This window comes from Cygnus atratus, chromosome 24, assembly GCF_013377495.2.
Source record: "Cygnus atratus isolate AKBS03 ecotype Queensland, Australia chromosome 24, CAtr_DNAZoo_HiC_assembly, whole genome shotgun sequence".
Taxonomy (NCBI): Eukaryota; Metazoa; Chordata; class Aves; order Anseriformes; family Anatidae; genus Cygnus; species Cygnus atratus.
In genome coordinates, this window is record NC_066385.1 from 6,502,371 (window position 1) to 6,526,416 (window position 24,046).

The 24,046-nt window shown below is 61.6% G+C and overlaps 2 protein-coding genes across 3 annotated transcripts; one reads left to right on the top strand and one right to left on the bottom strand.

Moving 5' to 3' along the window:
- Positions 1-508: 508 nt before the first annotated feature.
- On the top strand, positions 509-11,420 carry STRIP1 (striatin interacting protein 1). Of its 2 annotated transcripts, none has more exons than XM_035570582.1 (21): positions 509-646; positions 1,886-1,955; positions 2,240-2,314; positions 2,853-2,987; positions 3,373-3,493; positions 4,430-4,498; positions 4,732-4,838; positions 5,300-5,427; positions 5,901-6,083; positions 6,216-6,433; positions 7,012-7,077; positions 7,292-7,355; positions 7,812-7,883; positions 8,161-8,235; positions 8,459-8,556; positions 8,823-8,949; positions 9,044-9,144; positions 9,305-9,371; positions 9,657-9,761; positions 10,064-10,268; positions 10,585-11,420. In XM_035570582.1, exons 1-21 carry the CDS (start codon positions 551-553, stop codon positions 10,830-10,832), a joined length of 2,430 nt encoding a protein of 809 aa, XP_035426475.1. In that variant the 5' UTR covers positions 509-550; the 3' UTR covers positions 10,833-11,420. The 2 variants fall into 2 exon arrangements, with proteins under 2 accessions (XP_035426475.1, XP_035426474.1); XM_035570581.2 differs by lacking the exon at positions 509-646 and adding an exon at positions 667-812.
- Positions 11,421-13,689: 2,269 nt separating this feature from the next.
- On the bottom strand, positions 13,690-19,394 carry ALX3 (ALX homeobox 3). Its single transcript, XM_035570618.1, has 4 exons — positions 19,157-19,394; positions 16,018-16,328; positions 14,800-14,894; positions 13,690-14,050 (listed from the first exon to the last, which is right to left on the bottom strand). The coding sequence occupies exons 1-4, from the start codon at positions 19,392-19,394 to the stop codon at positions 13,690-13,692; spliced, it is 1,005 nt and encodes a 334-aa protein (XP_035426511.1).
- Between the last annotated feature and the right edge of the window lie 4,652 nt (positions 19,395-24,046).

Genomic DNA, 24,046 nt, shown 5'->3' on the forward strand with positions numbered 1-24,046 from the left:
CTGGGGGTTGCACCTGAGCCCCGTGTTCGGCAGGAGCTCTGCCCGGCACCAGCTCTGGGCCGTGCTTTGGCCCTGCCCAGCCCCTGGGAGCTCCTCCAGCGCCCTGCGTTTGGGGTCTGAGCCTCCCTGACCCCTCTGCGGGGGGCTTTGGGCTTCTCCAAGCCCCTCTCGGCCCTCTGAGGGGCCGAGAGTTCCCTGGGGCCCCTCTATTGGCAGCTCGTCCCCCTCTAAGTGGGGGACCCCTCGGTTTGAGGGGTCGCTGCTTCGAGGCCCCTCTCTTTCCTTCCCGGCCCCTCCTTTTGGGGTCTGTCCCGCTCTGGGGTCTTGCCACCCCTAACATGGCGGCCTGAAGCTGTCGAGCCGCGGGCGGAAGCGCCGCTCCCAGCATGGCTGCGGGCCGGGCCGGGGCCGCGGAGGCCGTGCCACACCTAACGTGGCGGCTCGGGGGCGGAGCTCGGTGCCGGCCGGGTACCGCACCGGACGTGGCCGCCGGGGGCGGGCGACGCCGAGCGGTGACGCGGCCGCCGCGGCGGGACGGGCGGGCGGAGCCATGGCGCAGCCGCCCGAGCGGCCGGAGCCCGGCGCCACTCCCAACATGGCGGCGGCGCTGCCCCGGCTCTCCCTGCCGCTCCCGCGAGAAGGGGGGGTGAGTCCTCGCGAGAGCTCGGCGCGCGCGGCGGAGGGCGGCCGACATGGAGCCGGGCGGCGGCGGCGGCGCGGGGCCGCTCCCGGGCAACAACAAGGCCCGCGGCGGGGCGGCGCCGCCCGGGAAGGGCCGCGACCTGGGCCGCCCGCCGCGCAAGGACTCCGAGGTCAGCGCCGCCGCCGGGCCCGGCTCCGCGGGGGGCGGGCGGAGGCCTTCCCGGGAGGGGCGGGGCCCGGTCCCGGCGCCGGTCCCGGCGCCGTGTGGGTCCCGGCCGCGCAGGCCCGCTGCTCCCGGTGCGCCGCCCGGTCCGGTTCCGTCTCGGCCCCCCCGGGCTGGGCCCCGCCGCTTGGTTCCGGTGCCGCCCCTCCCAGCCCCGCGGCGGGCACGGCTCGGGTCGGTTCAGCCCCGCGGGGCCCGCCCCGGCCCCGGCCCCGGCCCCGGCCCCGGCCCCGGCAGCCCCTTTCCGGCTGCTCTGGGCTCGCAGCGCCCCGGTGCCGGCACCCCTCGGGCGCTCGGTGCGGGCCCGTCCCGGGCGAGAGGTGCCGGAGCCCTCGGAGGGGCCGCGGGGCAGGGCCGGGGCGCTGCCTCGTCCCCACCCCGTCCCCCGGCCCTCCCGGTGCGGCCCCAAAGCGTCCCGGCCCCGGGGCTGCGGAGCTGTCCTTGCCGGGGCAGGGGAAGCCCCCCCAGCAGCGGGAGCCCCCCGAGGCCGGGCAGCGGTCGCTGGGGGCCCGCCGCGATGGGCCGCTCGGGGCGGGCTTCGGTCCTCGGAGGCCTCCCGTGGGAGTCTTCCCAGCCCCGCCGACGCAGCTCGGGTTCCGTGCGCGCTCTTCGCGCCTGTTGGCAGCTGCCCGTCGCTGGGGGACTCGGGCTGAGTTTTCCGAAATCTGTGCAAAAAGCGTGAGCGGCTCGATCTCGCCTAACCCCCTCCTTTCCCGGGGCTGGGCACCTGCTGCTTCGCGTTGGGGTGTTTTGGGGCTCCCGGAGCGTTCCGGGGGTGGCGCGGTGGCGGGGGCTGCCCAGCAGCGAGGCGCAGCCCAGCTCGATGCGGCAGCGGGGCTGGGGAGAGCGCTGCTGGGGGTTGCCTTGGTAACGTTTACGCTGCTGCGGGTAAATTTTTTTACTTCTTAAACAGAAGATATAGTCCTGGATCTGCAGGAGGATGAGGTGAATTGTGATTGTCTTGGGGATGTTGATTTTACTGAAAAATGCTGTAATTGAACTGAATTTTTCTGCTTTTAGGGCTACTCTGAGTCCCCAGACCTGGAATTTGAATATGCAGATACTGATAAATGGGCAGCAGAGCTCTCAGGTAAGGGACTCATCCCGATGAATCAATTAATCAGCCATGGTTTTCTTTCCTGGTAGTGGTTAAAGGAATTCTGTCGACTCCAATATTCCTTTGTTACTGTCTTTGAATACCTCACTGGTGTTAAAAGGGATGTGATACCATGTAATGATTTTTTTTTTGCCGTACACTGGGTTTATTTTTTGCATTTCCCTCATCTTAAATAGCAATTAACTTGTCAGGGTTGGAGCTTTCTCTGATGGCTTGGTGCAGGTTGTGGAGACTTTTTCTCTGTGTTCTTTTGACAGAGCTGTACAGCTACACGGAAGGGCCAGAGTTCCTGCTCAACCGCAAGTGCTTTGAGGAGGACTTCAGGATCCATGGTAAGACCTTTCCCCTGGAGCGCTCGCCCCTCTGGGGGTGGGATGGGGCTCTCATGGAAGGGATGCAGGGGTTGCTGCACTGATGCTGTGTCAGAGAGCTTGAGCAGGCAGTGGCAGTCTTCGTGTGTTTTGTATTGGAGGCCTCGTTAGCACGTGTGGGCTGGCCCTGGTGCACAGCTCACTGTGTCCAGCACGATCAGATCAGCATTTGCTGGTGTTAACGACCAAGGAGGTTCGTCGGTGCCAGGACAGCTGTGCTGGAACATGCTGGCAGCAGCAAGAGCATCCAGCTCATTTTCCATCTGCTGCTAGTGCCAGTCCGGATGGATGGGACTCATCCAGCCGTGTGATGGGAGGCAGGAGACGGTCCCTCTGCCCTGGTCACATGCGCCTGGGCATTATTCCCAGCGACATCTTGTTTGCTGGCCCAGCCCTGTTTTCCTTCAAGCCGAATCCTTTTGAGCTCTTCCTGTGATGTTTGTGCCCAGTGCAGACAGAGGCGCTGCATGCCCTCAGCCTGGCTGCTTTGGCTTTCCAGTGCGGGACAAGAAGTGGACGGAGCTGGACAAGAACCAGCATCGCACCCACGCCATGCGGCTGCTCGACGGGCTGGAGGTCACCGCGCGGGAGAAGCGGCTGAGGGTTGCCCGAGCAATCCTTTATGTTGCCCAAGGTACATCCTGACATTGGGCTGGCGGCCTTTACCCTGTTCCTAAATCTGGGTAAAGGATTGGAAGCTATTGATTTGAAATATTTTAAAGTGTTTATTTTTCATTGCATCTTTGATTCCACTTGGGATGCCTTGAACAAAGCTAATTCTCGAGGGAACTAGACAGTTTGTAGGAGCTTGGTCCAAAACTTAGAAGTCTTCTGTGTGCTATCCCTGCTCTGCCTGATTTGGGCTCTGTTACCCACAAGAGAGCAGTTCTGTCCCTCTGCATCTGACTTTTGGCATTAAATTTAAGACAGTTTGTTGTTCCCTCTGCAAAGCGTGCTGGCTGCACGGGAGGGCCTTGGGGTCCCTGCAGAGACGGGATCCAGTGAAGGTGTCATTGCAGGCACGTTTGGGGAGTGCGGCTCTGAGGCTGAGGTGCAGGCCTGGATGAGGTATAACATCTTCCTGTTGCTGGAAGTGGGGACGTTCAATGCTCTGGTAGAGCTGCTGAACATGGAGATCGAGTGAGTACTGTGGGCAGGCACTTCAGAAGTGGCGCCGGAGCTCTTCCCTGGGTGGGTTTTTTCACAGAATCACAGAACGTTAGGGATTGGAAGGGACCTTGAAAGGTGCGAAAAGTGCGATCCCCCTGCCGGAGCGGAGAAGGAGACTCCACAACCCCCCTGGGCAGCCCGTTCTGGTGTTCTGTCACCCTCACTATGAAAAAGCTTCATCTCAAATGTAAGCGGAACCTCCTGTGTTCCAGCTTGCACCCACTGCCCCTTGTCCTATCATTGGGTGTCACCGAGAAGAGCCCGGCTCCGTCCTCCTGACACTCACCCTTTCCATATTTATAAACATTAATGAGGTCACCCCTCAGTCTCCTCCAAGCCAGAGAGACCCAACTCCCCCAGCCTTTCCTCGTGAGGGAGATGCTCCACTCCCTTAGTCATCCTCGTGGCTCTGCGCTGGACTCTCTCAAGCAGTTCCCTGTCCTTGAACTGAGTGGCCCAGAACTGGACACAATATCCCAGATGTGGTCTCACCAGGGCAGAGTAGAGGGGGAGGAGAACCTCTCTCGCCCTACTAACCACCCCCCTTCTGATACACCCCAGGATGCCATCGGCCTTCTTGGCCACAAGGGCACGGTGCTGGCTCATGGTCATCGTGTGTTGTCCCCAGCCCCATTCCTGGTCTATCCCTAATGTGATTCCTGGAGCCTCCGGAGTGACACACATTGTTTTGGGTCACGTCATGTAGAATTAAATGCGATCAATGCAGAAATTCGCCAAGAGCTGTGTTGTCTGGCAGTGAATGAAACAGCTGTGTTCCTCCTTTCTTGTTGATGGGGGGGCTTGTTGCAACAATGCCTGTTCCAGGGTTTGGCTCTGGTGTGTGGGTTGCTCGTGGCAGAGTTCAAATGTCCCCAAACTCTCCCTGAGGCTGTTCTCCCTCCGCAGTAACAGCGCGGCTTGCAGCAGTGCTGTGAGGAAGCCTGCAATCTCCCTGGCTGACAGCACGGACCTGAGGTATGGAGCAGGGTTTGGCAGGGTTTGGAGGAGAGGGGGACAAGAGTTGCTGGCGTGCTTTGCCTTGCATTTTTCCTCTGTGCCTGAGCCCAAATTCCTTGGTGTGGAGTGGGTGAAGGGGAGGCAAGCTGTGGTTGTGGCAAATGAAGCCTTCCCCCAGAGCACTGGCTGCTGGCAGCCTCCTTAACCCGTCTCAGCCTCTGGTAATTAGCCCAATCTTCTGCTCTTCGCAGGGTGCTGCTGAACATCATGTACCTGATCGTGGAGACAGTCCGGCAGGAGGCTGAGGGGGACAAGGCTGAGTGGAAGAGCGTGCGACAGACCTTCCGAGCAGAGCTAGGTGAGGACCCCGTGCTTGTTGGGGATGATGGGATGGGGGTTCCTGGGGCTGAAGAGCAAGAGGGCAAGATCAGGTTTGGCTCCAGGCCCCAGGTAGCAGGGACTGGTGGCTCTGAGTTGGTTTCTGCTAGGCTGAACCTTGCTGGAGGGGGTGAAGGAGGGGAGCAGAGGAGGCCGGCCAGACAGCCAGCCTTTTTTGCAACCTGTGTGCGCACTACCTGGGGAACAAAATTGAATATTTGGGCTGTCATTTCCTCTCGAAACAGTGGTAAGAAATTATGGAGGGTACAAGGCCATGGAAAAGCAAAGAGGAGCTGCCTGGGGTGAAATGAGGACCTCGGAGATGGGGGTGAGAGCCTGTCAGGGCCGTGGGAGGTGCAGGGGCAGTGGTGCCGGTGCGCAGGAGGATGGGTGAGGGCAGGGTGTGAGGAGGGCCTGGCTATCGCTGCTCTCTGGTTCCAGGAGCCCCCCTGTACAACAACGAGCCCTTCTCTGTCATGCTCTTTGGGATGGTGACTAAATTCTGCAGTGGCCACGCTCCGCACTTCCCCATGAAGAAGGTGCTGCTCTTGCTCTGGAAGACTGTGCTGGTAAGGGAGGGGACGCGGGGCGTGCCAGCGTGCATCTTGCAGTTTTATGTTGAGCAGAGGAAGGAAGTTCTGCCCTCAGAGCTGTCTGTAATTGCTCCATCCTCTCCTTTCTGGCATTTAGCCGAGTAGTTGTGTGCCCGATTAAAAACCTCTCAGGTTTCACCCCATAACGGGGGAGCACTGGGTGTTGGTCTCTGGAGTTGGATTCCAAGGATGGACCCAATTCAGGCCCTTAGCCGGGGTCCATGTAAAGAAAAAGGTCCAGATACCTCAGCTGCACGAACACCCTCCCATCCCTGCTGTGTTTCGCGATGACAAAAGCAGTGTGGAGACAGACAGGTCTTGTTTTAGACCATGGGGAAGGATTTGGGACTCCCAGAGAGCAGATTTGGGAGGGTGGGTGGAGATGCCCCCAATGCCATGTACAGAGGAGTCCTACCCCTCTGTTCAGGTTGCCGTGGTCTCCCTTGCAGTGCACCTTGGGGGGCTTTGAGGAGCTCCAGAGTATGAAAGCAGAGAAGCGGGAGGTCCTGGGCCTCCCACCGCTCCCGGAGGACAGCATTAAAGTCATCCGCAACATGAGAGCTGCCTCCCCCCCAGCGTCAGCCTCCGATCTTATCGAGCAGCAGCAGAAGCGAGGCCGGCGGGAGCACAAGGTGAGTCCAGAACTGGGGCCAGCGGCGTTAATCAGGGGAAAGCTGGGGTCAGGACGCTGATCTTGGAGCAGTTTGTGCCCTGGCAGTGAGCAGTAGGACAGAACCCGCCTTCCTGCTCTTTTTTTTCTCCAGGCCCTGATCAAACAGGATAACCTCGATGCCTTCAACGAGCGGGACCCTTACAAAGCTGATGACTCCCGTGAGGAAGAGGAGGAAAATGATGATGACAACAGCCTGGAGGGAGAGACCTTTCCCCTTGAACGTGATGAGGTGATGCCTCCGCCCACCCAGCATCCCCCAAGTGACCGCATCGCCTGCCCCAAGGGGCTGCCCTGGGCCCCCAAGGTCCGGTGAGTCTGTGGGGCCGATCCTGGGCTGGGCTGCAGGGAAAGCTGGAGCTGCTCAAGGAAAATAGAGGCTGTTACGTGTTGTGACTTCAGCAGGGGCGTGTGGAAGATGTTGGAGATGGGGCGGTCAATCTGGCGGTCACGTCAGTGGCTTGACACCCACTGTTCCCTTTAGTTGGCCGCAAGGCTGTTTATTCCTGATGCCCCGTGCTTGGGGGCTGCGGTGTGTCACAGAATGGTTAAGAATGGAAGGGGCCCCTGGAGGCCGTCTGGTCAAACCCATCTGCTCAAGCAGGGTTACCTAGGTGGGGTTGCTCAGGACCATGCCCAGGTGGCTCTTGAAGATCTTCAAGGAGGAGACTCCGCAACCTCTCTGGGCGAGCTGTACCAGTGCTGCCACCCGCGCGGTACAGAAGTGCTTCCTGATGTGTAGATGGAACCTCTTGCTCCAGTTTGTGCCCGTTGCCTCTTTTCCTGGCGCTGGGCACCACTGAAAAGAACCTGGCTCTGTGTCCCCAGCTGCAAGGGGGATTTAGGCTGACGGGAAGATGCAACTCTTCCTCTTGTCCCTTTTGCTGCAGAGAGAAGGACATCGAGATGTTCCTGGAGTCCAGCCGCAGCAAGTTCATCGGCTACACTCTGGGCAGGTGGGTTCCTGCAGAGCCATCCCGGGGAACTGTCGGTGTGGGGGGGCTGTGGCAGAGGCTGCTGGCGTGGGGGCTGCCGCCACCCTCCGACTGGCGAGCTCAGGACTGCTCTGCTGCCAGCTCCTCTGGGTGGTGGTCCCTGACCTGCCCACGGGGTGGGTGGCTCATGATTGCTCCCGTCTGCAACCAGCCCGGCTTTTTCCCTTCTCTCCAGTGACACCAACACAGTGGTGGGGTTGCCCAGGCCCATCCATGAAAGCATCCGAACCCTGAAGCAGGTGAGTACGTTGGTGGGCTCCTCCAGTTCGTGCCTTTGTGTGGGTCCCCCTCCCCCTGCACTGCTCACAGGTCAGGGCCAGTGGTGCGTTTTCCTGACCTCTCTTCGCCTCGCTCAGTCCTGTGAGATGAGAGATCTCAAGTTTTCATCTCTTCCCTGGTTTCCCAGGCTGGCCAAGCCTCTTTCCTCACTGGCTTCATCCTTTTCTTACTGGGGTTGTCCCAGAGGTGAGACCAGCAGCCACCGTCCTCCCCTGCCTCCCTTCCCATCAGTGTTGGGTCGCCACTAGGATAGGAATAGCAAAGGTTCCTGGAGGGACTTAAAAAGATGAGAGGACAGAGCGGGAAACGCAGCAATGCTGGGGCAGTCTCAGGATGTGCTGTGGGGCAGGCAGGGAGTGGTGACATCGGTGGGGGACTCCGGCCCTTGGTGTGAACCCTCTTCTTCCTCTCTGCAGCACAAATACACGTCAATCGCAGAGGTGCAAGTGCACATGGAGGATGAGTACCTGCGCTCCCCGCTCTCTGGGGTGAGTGTGGGGTGGGGGTGGGATGGGGCTCCAGAGGTGGAGCTGTGGGCATGTGGTTCTGCCTGGCCTTTCAGCAGTCGGGAGGGCTGGGTTTGCTCTGCGGCTCGTTAGGGAGGGAGGAGCAATTTCTCCAGGGACAGAGTGGGGTATGCGAGGGGACATCGGGCAGGAGCCGGGGATATCCTACCCTCAGGGTCAGAGCACCCAGGGCTGAAACAGACCCTTTGTGCTGGTGGCTGCTCCTGGCGTGAGGTTTTCTGATCTCTCCTGGCCCCAGGGGGAAGAAGAAGTGGAGCAAGTCCCTGCGGAGATCCTGTACCAGGGCCTCCTGCCGAGTCTGCCGCAGTACATGGTGAGCACTGCGGGTCTCCTCGGCTCTGCTCCATCCTCCTGGAGCCGATCTGGGAGCCTCTCGCCCTGGGGTCTCCCTCTGCTGTTCTGTCCCTTTCTGGTCATGTCCCCAGGTTTTCTTCCCTCTGAACATCTGCGTCGCTGTTCCTCTGTCGTCTGGTGGGGAGGGTGGCCTGTGGCTGGTCCCCCCCACCCCCTTTTCCATCTCTCTCTTTTCTCCCCAGATTGCTCTCCTGAAGATCCTCCTTGCTGCAGCCCCCACATCCAAGGCTAAGACGGACTCCATCAACATCCTGGCAGATGTCTTGCCAGAGGAGATGCCGTGAGTGACCGTGGAGGGCGAGCTGAGGTGCTCAGTTGTAATGGGGAGGGAAGGAAGAAAGGTTTGGAGCCGGGCAGGATCGTGGGGGCTGGGACTGTGCTGAGGCTTCCTGGGCAATCTGACCATCTTGTGGTGTAGCAGGACCTGACTGCAGGTGCCTGCTGATAGCCCAGGGAATGGCAAGACTGCCCGCGGACACCTCTGGGGCAGCCTCTGGGGCTGGCAGGGTGCAGGCACTGCCCCAAGGATTCCTCTGTGTGCCCCAGGACCACAGTGCTGCAGAGCATGAAGCTGGGAGTGGATGTCAATCGGCACAAGGAGATCATCGTCAAAGCCATTTCTGCTGTCTTGCTCCTTCTGCTCAAGCACTTCAAACTGAATCACATCTACCAGGTGAGCTGGGCCAGGGTCTGGCCACCAAGCTTCTGGGACGGGCAGCACCCAGGATGGGTCTGCATTCACCTGCCCACTTGGCCTTTCTCCCCAGTTTGAGTACATGGCCCAGCATCTGGTCTTTGCCAACTGCATCCCCCTCATCCTGAAGTTTTTCAACCAGAACATCATGTCCTACATCACTGCCAAGAACAGGTAGTGGAGGAGGGTATGGGAAAGGGGGTTCTGCTTGCTTCCTCCCTCCCTGGCCAGGGCTTGGGTGCAGGCAGGCCCAGCTGTGGGACTGCATTGCCCCACAGCCCCGCATGGGGTGTGATCCATGGGAGCAGCGTGACACCCTCCTTCCTTTCTGCAGCATTTCCGTCCTGGACTACCCGTACTGTGTGGTGCACGAGCTGCCGGAGCTGACGGCGGAGAGCCTGGTACGCTGCTCCCTTCTCTGCTGGCTCCCAGCGACCCGCAGTGCTTTCCAGAGGGGTTTGTGGGCGCAGGGAGGCAGCAGGGCTCCAGCACCCAGCCCTGGCACCCTCAACACTTCTGTGCTCGGCCTCTGGCGCTGCTGGGGGTTCCGTGGGTACCCTTGGGCTGGCTGCTTGCTGTGCCGTGCCTCTTTGGGCAGCGGTCCTGGGACCAGCACAGCCCCTCCTTTTCATATCTGCATCCCTGCTTCCATCTCATGCTTTACTTCTGCCTCTGCTTTCCTGCAGGAGGCAGGAGACAACAACCAGTTTTGCTGGAGGAACCTTTTCTCCTGCATAAACCTCCTGCGCATCCTGAACAAGCTGACCAAGTGGAAGCACTCCCGCACTATGGTGAGGGCTGGGGACCCCTCGGGCTCAGCCCAGGCAGACTAGATTGGGTGAGGGGACTGTGGGTACCTTGGGGTGCCCCTCACGCTGCAACCCAGAACTCGCTGGAGAGCGGGAGAGCAATGGGGGTGCCTGCAGGGTGGAGGGAGGTGGATGGGGAGTGGGAGACCCCTGGGGAGGGTGCGTGCGTGCTGCACGGAAGGTCTGTGTGTGCGCCTGGGCTGGAGGAGGGGGCTGGCACCTGTGCAGCAGGGGGCACCCGGGTGTCCCCAGCTGTGCCGCCACCTGGCCCTCCTGTCCCTCAGATGCTGGTGGTGTTCAAGTCTGCGCCCATCCTGAAGCGGGCACTGAAGGTGAAGCAGGCCATGATGCAGCTCTACGTGCTGAAGTTGCTTAAGGTGCAGACCAAGTACCTGGGTCGGCAGTGGAGGAAGAGCAACATGAAGACCATGTCAGCAATCTACCAGAAAGTGCGGCACCGGCTCAATGACGACTGGGCTTACGGCAACGGTACGTCCGCGGCAGCTGCCACAGCGTCCTGTTACCCTCAGTCCTTCCACCCCATGCAGCGGTGTGTTTGTGCCAGAGCTGTCCCTTTGCTGCTTAGGGCTTTTGCAGCCCCTAGGTCTGGCCTGTGGGGAAGGATTTGGGGTGATGGCATTGTGGGGAAGGAGCTGGCAGCGGCCAGTGTTGGAGACGGTGGTGGCTGCCTGCTCTGTGCCCACGCACACTGCTCTTTGTAAGGACTTGCAAAATCTCATCCTGGGGGATGTTGGTTGCCTGAAGTGCCCCAACTCTCCTCCGACACCCTCTTCCCTCTGCCCAGACCTGGATGCCCGGCCCTGGGATTTCCAGGCAGAGGAGTGTGCCCTGCGCGCCAGCATCGAGCGCTTCAACTCGCGCCGCTACGACCGGGCGCACAGCAACCCTGACTTCCTGCCCGTGGACAACTGCCTGCAGAGCGTGCTGGGCCAGCGCGTGGAGCTGCCTGAGGATTTCCAGGTCAACTACGACCTGTGGCTGGAGAGGGAGGTCTTCTCCCGGCCCATCTCCTGGGAGGAGCTGCTGCAGTGATGGCCCCGCAGCGAGGATGGTGGGGAAGCAGGAGGCGTTTGGGGACAGGCTCGAGGCTGGGGGGTGAAGCCACAGGTGTGCGGCTTTAGCAGGGTGTGTGGGTGCCTGGCCCCCTGCGGCAGGGCTGGGAGGGATCCGGGATGCCATCGTGCCCCTCTGCCTCCTCCCAGGCTTTGCCATCCTCAATCCTGTGCTGAGGGTGAAGGCTTTGTAAAGAGGCCACGGTTCCCTGGGTGTCTCCTGTTAGAGGGAGGACACCGTGCCCCTGCTCCAGCCTTTCAGATGTGGCACTGCCATCGCCCTCCCACCTCATCTCACCAGCCAGGGCCGAGGAGGGAGAGCAGTTGGTGGGGCAAATCGAGGTGAGGTGATGCTGCGGGACACGGGGCTACTGTGGCAGGAAAACCGTAGCTGTGTCCCCCCACCAGACCCTGCTGGGGGACACAGCAAGGGGGCCAGGGGCGCTGGGAACATGGTGGTGACAGGGCCGAGGGGCTGGGGGGGGGTGGAGGCTGCAGTCTTCCCTTGCCCCGCTGGGTGGGGTGGATGAGCTGTACATATATATATATATATTCGCGATACCTCTGAGCTGAGCGTGTCTGAACTCTGTCCGTGTCCTCATCCCTTTGGCCCCAGGGAAGCAGCAAGGGGCGAAGCCAGTGGTGGGGCTGAGCTGGTGCACAGGTTCGTGGTCTTGTGTTTCCCATCCTTGTCCCCACACGGTCCTCAGGGCACGCTTACGGTGGACCAGATCTGTTGGCCTAGGGGGTGATCGTCCCCCTGTACTCGGCTCTGCCGAGGCCGCACCTCGAGTGCTGGGTTCAGCTTTGGGCCCCTCGCTACCAGAAGGACATCGAGGCCCTGGAGCGTGTCCAGAGCAGGGCTGCGAGGCTGGGGAAGGGCCTGGGACACAAGTCCTGTGAGGAGCGGCTGAGGGAACTGGGGGGGTTTGGTCTGGGGGAGAGGAGGCTCGGGGCAGAGCTCGCTGCTCTCTGCAGCCACCTGAGGGGAAGGGGTGGGGAGCTGGGGGTCGGCCTCTTCTCGCAGGTAACTGTGATAGGGCCTGAGGGAACGGCCTCGAGTTGGGCCAGGGGAGGTTCGGGTGGGAAATGAGGAGACATTTCCGCTCAGAAAGAGCGGTCAGGCGTTGGGACGGGTTGCCCGGGGAGGTGGTGGAGTCCCCGTCCCTGGGGGTGCTCAAGGAGAGGTCGGGCCCGGGGCTCGGGGACAGGGTTCAGGGGGTGCTGGTGGCAGGGGGTGGTTGGACCAGGTGATCCTGGAGGTCTCTTCCAACCCTAACGATTCCGTGATTCAGTGGAGGGCTGGAGACCAAAACCATCCCTGGAGCCTGGCTGCAGCAGAGCTCCCTGTTGTGCCTTGCTGTGCCTCAGTTTCCCTGACCGAGGAGTAGCAGCAGCTGTGGGCAGCTTGGGTTGGTGAATCCCAAAAGATTCACCCCTGATTTCAGCGAGAGGCAAGGACAGGGGCAGAGGCCGAACCCGTGGTGCTCCTGCTGGGTGTCCCGTGGCACGAACCACCCCCAGTGCTGCACCCTGGCCTGGTCCCCCGCTGAGCAGCGTGGACGGGGAGGTGATGTGATGTGTTTGTCTGCAAAGCTGAACCGCTGAGGGCTGCCTCCCTCCTGCCGGGGCGCGGGCACCCCCCAGCACCCACCTTGTGCCTCTGCTCGCGGGGCAGGAGCCGGCGGCCGAGGTGTGAGCGAGCTGCGTCTCCATCACGCCTCTCCGAAATGTTCCCCAGCTGTGCGGGCGATCACAGACCGTGGCTTTTACAGCACGGCCCCAGCCATAAATAACTTATTAAAAGTGTGTTTTATTGTTTATAAATGAGTAACAAAATCCCTGCAGATGGCAGGGGCTGCAGGGAGGGGGGGTGCAGCGTGGGGCCCCTGGGGGTTGTCCACCTGCTGTGGCCATCGTGCTCCTGGGGTACTGAGAGTTTTGGAGGGTTTTGCATGGAAACCTTGGGGTTTTTTTGCCCCAAGTTGGGCCGGTCAGTGAGGCTGGGCCCCTTCTGAGCGTCTCCCCTTTCCTTCCCCAGCACTGGCATGCAGCGGAACTGGCAGCAAAGGGGGAGGGCTGTTTGGGATATTTTTTTTTTTTTTGGCACAAGGGGGTGTAACAGCATCTTCTGAAGATGGGGTCAGCAGGAGCAAGAAGAGACCTGTTCTTGGCTTGATTTGGGCAATTTGGCCGTGGGGGGGGGTGTTTACTGTGTGGAAAGTAAGCTCGGATGCACTGCCTCGAGGTGTTTGGGGGTGCTTTGCTTTTGCCCTGGGACCCCCCTGTCACAGAGCAAGTGCATGGGGGAATTCAGTCGTGTCCCTTCCCCTCCCCCTGATGCCTGAGGCCACTCCAAAAATGGGAACCCCCCCCCAAATGACCATTTCTTCCCCCCCCATTTCTTCCCAAGGCAGCTGCAGCTGGGGCGCCCAGGCCGGTACCGGCAGGGGCACAGCAGCCCCTGCCATCAAATCCTGTTCGCCCTGGGCCGAAGGTGCTTGGGGGGGGTCCCAGGGTTTTCCGGAGCTGATTTCTGGGGTCCCAGCAGCAGCCCCGACGGCAGAGGCAGTGACAGCTGGGTCCCCGCCAGCCACCTGCTGCTCCTCTGCGTCTGCGGGGGGGCAGAGAGGTGCTGGGGGGGACCCTTTCGCTGCCCCCCGTAGCACGACGGAGAGGGCTGGGCCGCGGGAAGCTGGCAGCGATCGGGGCGCGTGGGGGACGGGGTGACCCCGCTGCCGCGGTGCCGAGCGCCTCGGGAGGGAGGAGGCGGGGGGGAGGACGTGCCCCGGGGCCGCGGGGGCTCGGGCGAGGGCTCTGTGTCCCGCGCGGGGGGGTTACGTGGTCCAGCCCAGCAGGCTGCCCGGCTCCTTGCCCTTCATCCGCAGCGCCAGCAGCGCGGGCGCTTTGTACTCGTTCTCCGGAGGGGGCTCGAAGGGGCGGCCGCCGAGGGCCGGGGGGAGGCCGTGCAGGGAGTAGAGGCTGCTGATGCCGGGGGGGTGCCCGGGGGAGGCGGGGATGCCCACGAAGCCGGCCACGTTGCTGTGAGCGTGGGGGTACGGAGACACGCACGGGGACGGGATGCTCTCGGGGGCCACGAGGCAGGGCCCCGCCGGGCTCCCGGGGCCGGGGCTCGGCCACAGGTTGCTCTGCAGCTGCAAAAAGGCACAGGAGGCCCCAGGTGAGGCGGGGGAGAGGCTGCGTACGCCCAGGCGAGGGTGGGGACCATGTTACCCCCGAGCCCTCGGATCCCCCTTGCCCCCAGCGAGCGAGCAATGCAAGGGCTGCCGTTGCTTTACTTTAATTGCTTGGGGGAGCGAATCCTGACAGAAATCTTCCGCGCAGCACGCTGCCCTGGAGGGTGGGCTGCCCTGGAGGTGGGCTGCCCTGGAGGTGGGCTGCCCTGGAGGTGGGCTGCCCTGGAGGGTGGGCTGCTCGCAGCGCTGCTGTCCCCCCGGCACCCCCCCAGCCCCGTTCCCTTGTGGTGCTGCAGCCCCTACACCAAGCAGGGCGGTCACGGGAGAGCCTCGGGGATGTGCACGAAGCTGCTTTTTAAACTGTTTCTATGCTTTTCAGTGTTTGAAAAGAAGGCGGCTTTGCAGAAAAGGGAGGGATGAAACGCTGATGGATTTATAGGGCAATGAGGAAGAGGAGGGAGACCCTGGGTGACCACGCACCATCAGGGGATGCTGATGGGAATGGTGGATCGCCGGCCCTGCAAAAGGGGTTTTCTTTCATGGGGGGGAACCCAAAACCTTCCCGGAGGGGCACGTTCCCAGGGGAGACGGCAGGGCCGTGCAGCGGCCTCGTCCTGCCCTAGCAGAAGGTGACGCTGCATCTTCCCCGTTTTCCCGGGGGGGGCCGGGTGCCTTGCCGGGGGGTGGACGTAACCACACAGCTCGTGGCAGAGGCAAAAGCTGGGCAATGTGGGTTACCGATGGGGGTACCGGGGTGTGTGGGCAGCTGTGGGGTTTCTCACCTCCTGGATTTTCCCGTAGCGTTCCCGTTTCCGCCACTTGGCCCGTCGGTTCTGGAACCAGACCTGGGGGGCAGAGGAGGGGGCTGAGGCATGGAGACCCCTGCCTGTCCCGGCAGGAAGAGCAGCCCGTGGCCCCCCCATCCCTCCCCTCCCCTGCCAAGGCTGCTGATTCTCTCCATGGTGGGGAATGGAGAAAATTCCCTCACGGGCAGCCCTGGCCAGCCTCAAGCTCCCCAGACTTTTTCTCTAGCGAAAGAGCAGAAATGGCGCATCTCTCTTGGAAAAGAAGCAGTCCTGCTCCACGCGTGGTGATTTTCTCTCCCTTGTGATTCTGGGCTTCATTTACCCCAGGTTCTGCTGCAGGAGGCTCTTCAGGACAAGACGCCCCACCCCACACCCCCTCCGTGCTGCTGGGACTGTACAGGTCCAGCAACGTGTCCCGGAGAGCAGGACGTGGTGCTGGGATTCCCGCCACACAGCTCTCAATGCTACTGTTCATTTCAGCCAAATCCACCCCAAATCAGGGCTTGGAGCTCTCTCAGAGGCCACGGCAGGCGCTGCCAGGCTGGGTGTTTGCTGGCTTGGGGTGAGTGCCCCCTGCCCCTGCCTTGTCCCCAGCCCCTGCCCCATGCAGGGGGCAGCACCCAGGGCTCAGTGGCTCAGGGCAGTCAGTGCCCAGCCTCGCGCCACACGCCCCCAGCCTCGTGCCCTGTTCTGTTCGCCCCCCCACCCGCGCTGCTTCACAACACGAAAGTGGGGTCCCGGGATGGGATCCCCAGCACCACCCAGGCTGCACTCTGGGGGCTTGGGCTGGGTGCGGGGCTGCTCCATCGCTGCTCATCCGGGGTTGGGATGGCAGGGAGGCCAGGGGGCGGTGAGGGGGCTGTTTGGTGGGGAACTGGGTACGGGGAGGCTGGGGGGTGCTGGCAGCAGCCTCCCACATTTTAACTTTTGCTGTCCCTTGGAGGGGACAAAGGAAGAGGCGCAGCGAGGCACCACTGCGGTGGTGGGTGCAGTGAGCACCGGGGCTGGGATTTCCTCCCTGGGGCTTGGCCCAATCCTCCAGGGAGCAACAGCTCCTCACTCAGCATCACCTCCGCAAGCTCTGCTGCACAGGAGAGGAAAGTGTCCTCCAGCCCTGCCTGGCACAACCCCTCAGCAAGATGCCGAGAGCCCCGAGCCATACCTGCACCCTGGCCTCGGTCAGGTCCGTCCGCAGCGCTAGCTGCTCGCGGGCGTAGACGTCGGGGTAGTGCGTCTTCTGGAAAACCTTCTCCAGCTCCTCCAGCTGGAAGGTGCTGAAGGTCGTCCTGTTCCTCCGCTTCTTGCTCTTGCTCCTGCCCAGCGGCAGGGACTCGGGCAGCGGGGGAGCCGGGTGCTCCCGCAGGCTGCCCAGGGGTGCTGCCTGCACGCAGCCCAGCTGTCCCGGGGCTTTGCTGGGGGCCCGGCAGGATGCGGGCACCGCCTGGTACTCACCTTTGCATCCCTTCTCACCACCTGGGAGGGGAGAGGCACAAGATGGGTTGGTTAACGCAGCAAGGAGCCCCCCCGTCCCTGCGGGGAGAGGGTGAAGACTGCAGTTCAGGAGCATTCCCCGTCACCCCATGAGATGTGTGGGTGCAGCTCCAGGGGAAAGGGGCTCCGCCTGGGTCAAAGCCATGGCAGGGAGCGTGGAGGGCAAAGCCCTTGCTCTGAGGGAGCGGGGGGCTGGCTCCCCGAGGGTGCCAGGGGAAAGCTCGGTGGGTGCTCGGCACTGCAGGACCCGTGCTCGGGGCGCCTCTCAGGAGCTGCTCTGATGGGTACAGGGTGTGCGGCGGGGCAAAGGCGGGCGAGCGCGGTTTCACCTTCCTGGCCGAGCTTTGCTCAGCTCTCCCTGCTCCCTTCCTGCGCAGGCTGCTGCCTCCCCCTGGGGCAGAGCCGTTGGAGCCACAGCGCCTGGGCCACATCCAGAGCCCTATGGCTCAGCTCGGTTCAAGGGGGGACAGGCACAGTGCACCCCAAAAAGCCTCTGCCTGCCGCTGGTGCTGCATTTCCCTCAGCCGTAACTCTCAGGAAATGATTTGAAAAGGAGTAAAAAACAAACAAACAAAAAAACCACCCTCTTTGCTCCTTTCCCTTCCCTCCTGCACGATGGGAGCCAGAGCAATAAGTTTGGGGTTCCCCCCTTCCCCTCACTGCTGCTCTGCCTGTGGGGAGTCCCACAGAATGGGCTCCAGGAGATAAATCCCTGCCAGTGTTTCAGAGGCACCACGATCGCCTTTGTCCCCCAGGGAGGGGTGCTTGTCCCCACGGAGGGACGTGCAGAGCTCAGTGAATCTGAGCGGCTCTGGCCAGGACCAGGTGCTGCGGGGTCCCCTGAGGAGCAGAACTGGTGAAGGGGACCTGGTCCCCCAGCAGTCGCAGGGGACACACAGGGGCTTTACCCGGACGGGAGATGAACTGAAATCCATTCTTTTGCCCCCACCCAGCCACCACCTCCAGAGACTTGGGCTGGCAGCAGGTGGAGGCCAGAAGCCCCCCTGGTGGGCTCAGCCCTGGAGAGGGGCAGGATGCGGCCCACCGCTGGGTGCTGGGCACAGCGCAGCGCTTGGGGCCGGCGAGGGGGGAAGTCACCTCCTTGGGGACGGATCCTCCTTCCTGGCCCGGTACCGTCACATCTCGGCGGAGCGGGGTCCCCGTCCCCGCACACCCTCGTGGGGCTCTGCGCCTCCCCGCAACCAGCCCCCAGAGCGGCCTTTTCTGGACTTTCCTTTCTGATTTTTGGTTGTTTCATAATTAAGGCAATTTGGGGGTTACTGCGCACAGCCACGAGTCGAGGTGCATCTGCTTTGAATTAATGGGAAAATGTTATCTTGGGGCGGGTTTGGGGGGGGCGACTGCTCCCCTTCCCTCTCGGTACCGACCTGTGTCCGTGCCCCGGCGGCGGGTAACGGCGAGGGGACGAGGCCAAGCTGCCGCTTCCTCCCGGCTTTGTCTTCCAAAGGGCTCTGCCGGGCTGAGCCCGGGTTAGAGCTGGGCCAGGGGGTTTAGCGATAAAAAACAAGCCCCACCAAAGAGCGGAGCAAAGGCAAAAAAAAAAAAAAAAAAAAAAGCAACCGAAAATCAGGAAAAACAAAGTAAAAAAATCCGCTGCACAAACTGGTCCGATAAACACGGCGGGTTTGGGGTTTTCCCCCCTTTCCAAAGGCACCACATTTCCAAGCGACCAGCGGGTTCCAGCATTGGAGACAAATAAATAAATGACCAGAAAGGAGAAGGCAGGAAGGGAGCAGGATACGGGCGTGTAGCTAAATAAACAGAGTCGCAGGGGGACAAAGAGGATGGGAAAAAGGGAAGATACAGATACCCCCCAAACCAACACCCCCTGACCAATTTTGTGGCGCTGGGGAAGCCAGCAGCTGGGGAGCAGCTGCACGATTATTGGGTGAACCGGGAGGGGAAAGGAGCGCTCAGAGGGATCATTAGTAAAGGGACGGGGCACGGGAAGGGCTCCCGGGAACCGGGGGAGAGAGCGCGGCCGCCAGCACCCGGAGCAGGTAAGCGCGGCCCTGGTACGGCCCGGCCCGGCCCGGGGGGTGGCGGGGGGGTCCCCGGTGTCCCGAGGCTTTCTCTACCTGTTGTGCCGAGCCCCACCTGGTTCCCATTACACTGCGGTGCTGCCTTTTTTTTTTTTCCTTTTTTTTTTTTTTGCGTCTATTAAAGCGAACGGGGACATAAAAGGCCCGCGGGACGGGATGAACCGGAGCCTTCGGTGGTCTCCGACGGCCTCGACCGGGAGGGAAAGAGCGAGGAGAGGAGCGGGCCCGGGGCGCTGCCCGGCCGGTGGAGACCGGGAAACGACGAGGAGCGCCCGGGGGAGGCGCCGCGTCCTGCCTGAGCCTGGCGGCGGCCCCGAGCCGGGACCCCCCGGGACCCCGCCGCTCCCGGCCCAGGAGCTGCCGTCGGCCGCCGGTCGCTGCCGGTGAGGCCCGGCCCGGGCGGCGGCCGGACGCATCCCCCCGAGGGACGGGGCCGCTTTTCCAACCCCGTAGCTTGAACTCACGCCGCTCCCGGCCCCGCCGCCCTGCCCGGGATTCCCGCTCCCCTCGGGCTTGCCGGGGTCGAGGCCGCCCGGGCCGTGGCGGTCTGTGCTCTAACAGGGCCGTGTCGCGACAGCGGGAGCGTGTCGGCGATAAGGGGGCCCGGAGGCACCGAGGGCAGCCCGCCCGGCGCATCCCCGGGGCCGACGGCAGGATCGGGCTCCGTGCGGGGGCAGAAAGGAGGAAAGAAAAGGGGTGGGGGAGGAACGGCCCCGGCTCCCACCTCCGCCCCGCAAGCCCCGGTACCTGCAGCCCCGGCCGGGTAGAAGGGCTTCCCACTGACGGCCACGGCGAGGGGGCCCGGGCCGGCGGCCCCCAGGTACCGGGGCTCTGCCTTGTCCGGCGGGCAGTGGGGGCTGAGCGGCGGCGGGTGCCGGGGGGGTCCCGGCAGCCCGGCCACGAAGGGGCCGGGGGTCCGCGGTGGCCCCGGGGGGGGCTCGGCCCGGCGGCCCGGGGGGAAGGCCGGGCAGTCCCTCGCCTCCATGCCGCAGGTTGGAGGGGCCGGGGCGGCCGCGGGGAGCGGATTTTGTGCGGGGCTGGGGAGGAGGGGGGGGTGTGGGGCTGGAAGGGAGGGCTCGCCCAGCACCCCCGGCACACTCACACCCACCCACCCCAGCCCACCGCACGGCTCGGGTCACGTGCGCCCTCCCACCCGCTCCATTAACCCTCGAATCCCGGTGCCCCCCAGCCCCGGGTGCCCCGAGCCCCCTCCCGGGGCTGCAGGCACAAACCCGCTCCGTGCCCGGGCGGGGGCTGCGGGGTCTGGTCCTCGCCGCTCCCCGGGGTCTTCGGGCTGCAGGAAACGCCCAGGGCCCCTCCTTGATTCAAAGCTTCAACCCCAACCCTGGGAGCAGCTCAAAGTCCCAGGCAAGGGGATAAACCTCTGCCCTCGGTCTTTCAGACGCCCGTTAGGTTTTTTCCCCTTCGCAGGCCACGGGAGGCTGTCTGCGGCCCTTCCCTCCTCGGGGCTGCGGCTGAGGCCTGGGCAGGCCGGGTCAGGGAAGGCGCTGACCCCGAGGCACGGCACCGGGGCAGGCAGGGCTCTGCCGAGGCCAGACCCACGGCTCCGTGTCCTCCGTGTCTCTGTCTGCCCTCGGAGCAGCCCCGCGGGGCTGAGCACCGCCGTGCCCCCAGCCCAGCTTCGCAGAGCTCCCAGCTCCCTTCTCTGCCGCAGGGATGGCGAGGCGAGGGGCCGGGGCTCGCCTGGGCTCGCTCCTCTTCCATCCTCTCTCTCCTCCCTTTCTGCTCCTCTGCATCCATCTGCATCAGAGCCACTTCAGCTGCATCCTGGGGCCCCGGCGTTTGGATTTGGGGGCTGGGGACAGGTTTTATACAGCTTTGGGGGTGGTTAAGTGCAAAATGATCAGGTCGGGTTTGGCGATTCAAAGGCTGGGTGTTACAGCAGGGAAGATCAATGTCAGAGAGGAGATTAGGTAACAGACGCAGAGAAACGAGCGGATAGCCAAGCTGCAGGATGATGTTTTGTGCCTCCATTTGCTGTTTTCCCATATGCATGGCACACAGTACAGCTTTCTGCTAATCTTGGGACATTGCTCTGTGCTAGGATCTCAAAAAAAAAAATCTAAAAAAAAAAATCTGTGGGTATCAGGGTAGCAGGGCAGGGGATGAACTGCTTTGGAGTAGCAAAAACGGGTGGAGAAGAACCAGGTGGGTCACAGACATGATAAACAACCAAACAGCAGCATAACACTGACAAATAATGTTGTACAGCGCGCTATTGCTTTTATTGGCGGTGCTGAGGCAGTATAGGTGTGCTTTGTTAGCTCGTGGCACAAATCTGAAATCAAAAGGCAATCTTGCTTTGAAGATTATGATAAAAATATAATGTAATCCCTATGTCCCATCCGCAGATGCAGGATTGATGCGATGGTGTCAGGTCGTTGCAAAGCCCCATGTTATTGCAGGAACACCAGGTCCGCAGCGTGTGCTGTAAATCACGGCTGGGTATTCCAGCCCCCGGGGAGGGAAGCTGGAAAAGCAAGGAAAGCAGTTGTGGGGCTGCGATGTGGGACCCCGGCTTGTTCTGGTGGTGTCCCCTCCTTACCCCCCCAAATGCCTGTGATGGCTCCCTCCACATCCTGCTCTGCACGCAGTGCTGCCCAACACTTTCCCTTCGCAGCAGCTGGAGCTGCTGAGATTTTCCCTGTTCGACTGTCCTCAGCTCACTGCACATTGTAAATTATTGCTAAATAGGGACTTTAAGTCCTCTGGCATGTGACAAGTCATTAAGTGTTATTAAACATAGCATAACTCCTGTAAAGATTTATTAGTTTCAAAGAACCTCTCCCAGTTTTACTGCTGGCGTTTAGAGACTTTTAATAGCAGAGGGATGAGTCTATCCATGTGTGCTGCTGGTGTGTGGGGGGGGGCGGCAGGGACAGGTTTCTGCCTGGGGATGTTCTGTCCTTCTGGGCTGGATCCACGGCTGGGGCCCTCCTGGGCAGGCAGAAGGCTCTTGGGAGGTGCTTGGTCTAGAGCCAGCAGGGATTTGGAGGATCTGGGTGCTGAAGGCAGTGGTGGGGAGAGAGGTTTGTGAGCTCTTTTGGGTATTTGTTGTGCAGATGGCAGCCTGTGGAGGTGCTGGTGGGTTTTGTCCCATCAGCCCAGCCGGTAGGGCTGACCCAGGACTCCTGGGGTCTCCCGGGCCCACCACCACCCCTCTGCCCTGCGCTTTCTCGTCTGTGGAGCCAGACCACGGTGCCTCATCCTCCTGGCTTGGCACACGGATGGGCTGCGTGCTTTGAGATCAGGGAAAAGGCTGCAGGGGAGGGCAACGTGGTGGTCTGCTTGTGGCCCTCCTTGTGGCCTGGGGCTCTGCCCTTTGCCCTGTGCACAGGTGTTGGGACAGGACTGAGCAGGAGAGGGAGGTCACCATGGGGCTCATGGGGTTCATTTGTCACAAACCAGAGTATTTGTGGAAGAAGGATGATCGTGACCCTTCAGGGAGAAACTTTTCACACTGTCTTGGCATCCAAATGACACCTCTGCAAGGAGACATGCCACTGGTTCTGCTCTCGGATGGAAAAGTCCTTTTGTGTCCCAGTTTTGTCTATTTGCACTTGTGCTACCAGATGAACCATGGCAAAAGATCTGCAAAGTGCAGCAGGAGGACTCCAGTGGGATGCTTGGAGTGAAAACATTTTTTGTTTTCGGTTTCTCTCTTGCTGGCTCAGAAGAGGATTTTTTCCCTCTTTGTATCCCATTGGCTTTCCCAACCATCTCAAGCCATCCCAGAGAGCTGCCTTGCCTCCCTGGAGATCACAAGATGTCACTGCAGTGCTCGGCAGGAGTCCGGGAGGGTTTGCATAGCTCTGTGGTTTGTAGGAATATCCCTGCACAGCCAAGACTTTGTAAAGCTACCAAGAGCCTTGGAAAAGCTCGCACGGCATGGAGCAATCCCTACTGCGCAGGATCAGGAATGTGTTCTCTCCCTCTCGCCCTTCCTGCCTCCTGAAGGATTTGGGGTCCCTGCCTCAAAACCAATGCTGGGATGTGCCAAGGTGCTGGGCTGCACCAGCCTCACGTCCAACCTCCACCGGGGCATACCCAGTGCCCAAATCACCCCAAACTCCCCGGGTTCAGCAGATGGAGGCTACAGGAGGCAAGGGCCAGCCTGAGCCCCTTGGCAGCCCTCAGCCAGAGCCAATTCCACTTTCTGCCCCTCTCTGGAGCGCTGCGAGCAAGCAAAGGGCAAGCGGAGCAGCAGGCAGCGCCGAGCGGGGGCCAGCGGCCCCACTTTGACCAATGGACTTTGTCTCAGGGATTTTGATTTTTTTTTTTTTTTTTTCCCTGAGAAATCTGCAGTTTGGGAAGAAAGCACTTCCTGGGAGCCTGCTGAGAAACAGCCACGACTTCCTCTGGAAAGCACAAGGGAGCTCAGCTCAGCGTGGCTCTGTGCCTCGGCTTCAGGGTTAGGGCAGGGCTGGGTGCAGGGGCGACTGCCCTCCTGATGCCACTGGGGCACCAAAGCCCAGCCTGTGGCATCCCCGGCTGTGCTGGGCAATTGCAGACTGAGCCTGGAGCAGGGCTTGGAGGCTGTTGTGCAGCTCTGATTCGCATCTCCGTGTCTGCCATGTGTGGACAAAAGGAGCTGGGATGTGCCGCAGGCCTCTGCCTGTTGTGGCAAGGACTCGTGTTGTGGGGAATCCCAAGAGGTTATTCCCTCCACCGAGGAAGATGTGGGACTCGGCCATACTGGCTGCCTGCATCCCTAGCCGGGGCTCCTCCAGGCTCCGCGCCCCAGGGCAGGAACCTTCTCCTGGTCCCCAGCGGGGATTCACCCCGGCTGGGCTCAGTGTGCTCTGGTGCGGGGCTCGGGCACGTCCCTGCCTCTCACCCTCTGGGACACGGGGAGCGACCTCAGCCCGGGGGCAGCAGCTGGGCACGTACGTGTGCCCCGAGAACTGTGACAGAGTGCGGCCAGGCAGGGCTCTGCTCCGTGCAGGGCTCCTCATCACGCTCCTCCCCATCCTTTCCATTGGGTTGTATGGCAAAGGGCTTTGCCTCTGTTCGGGTGGTTATTTCATTACGGATCTCATTTTGCTTTGTTTGGGTCAGCAGTAGCATGGGGCAGGGGCATTTTCCATATTCCCAGGCAGCCTGATGCCAACCTTGAGCAGCAAAGGAATCCATTTCTTTGCTCACATTTTTTCCTAAAGCTGCAGCAGTACCATGGGTTCAACCCTCAGCCTTTGCCTGTCTGCATATCCCTCTTTTCCTCACAAATACCCCAGAAAATCCCCCGATTTCTGTTGCCTGATTCATTGCAGAGCTTTGTCTCCAGCCAAAGTTCGATCTTGCTCAGAAATGTGCGTGGTGATGGCAGGAAAATGACTTTATTAATTCACCTGGGGAAATCTTCCTTGCTGCTCGCGATCCTGGTTTGCGTTAGGCTGAGTGGGAGACAGAGCCCCTCGGCCTGACCCTGCCGGAAATCCATCGGTTCCACCGAGCAGGGGCCAGATTTGCTGTTTAATGAGGCTGGCGAAGTAGAAAATGGTCCCGCTCCCAGGTCTCACAAAGGAAAAGCGTGGGCACAAACATATCCCTGCATGTAGTAACAATGCACAAAGGCAATGGCAGCCTCCGTGCCACACACGCGCTTTACACAAATAC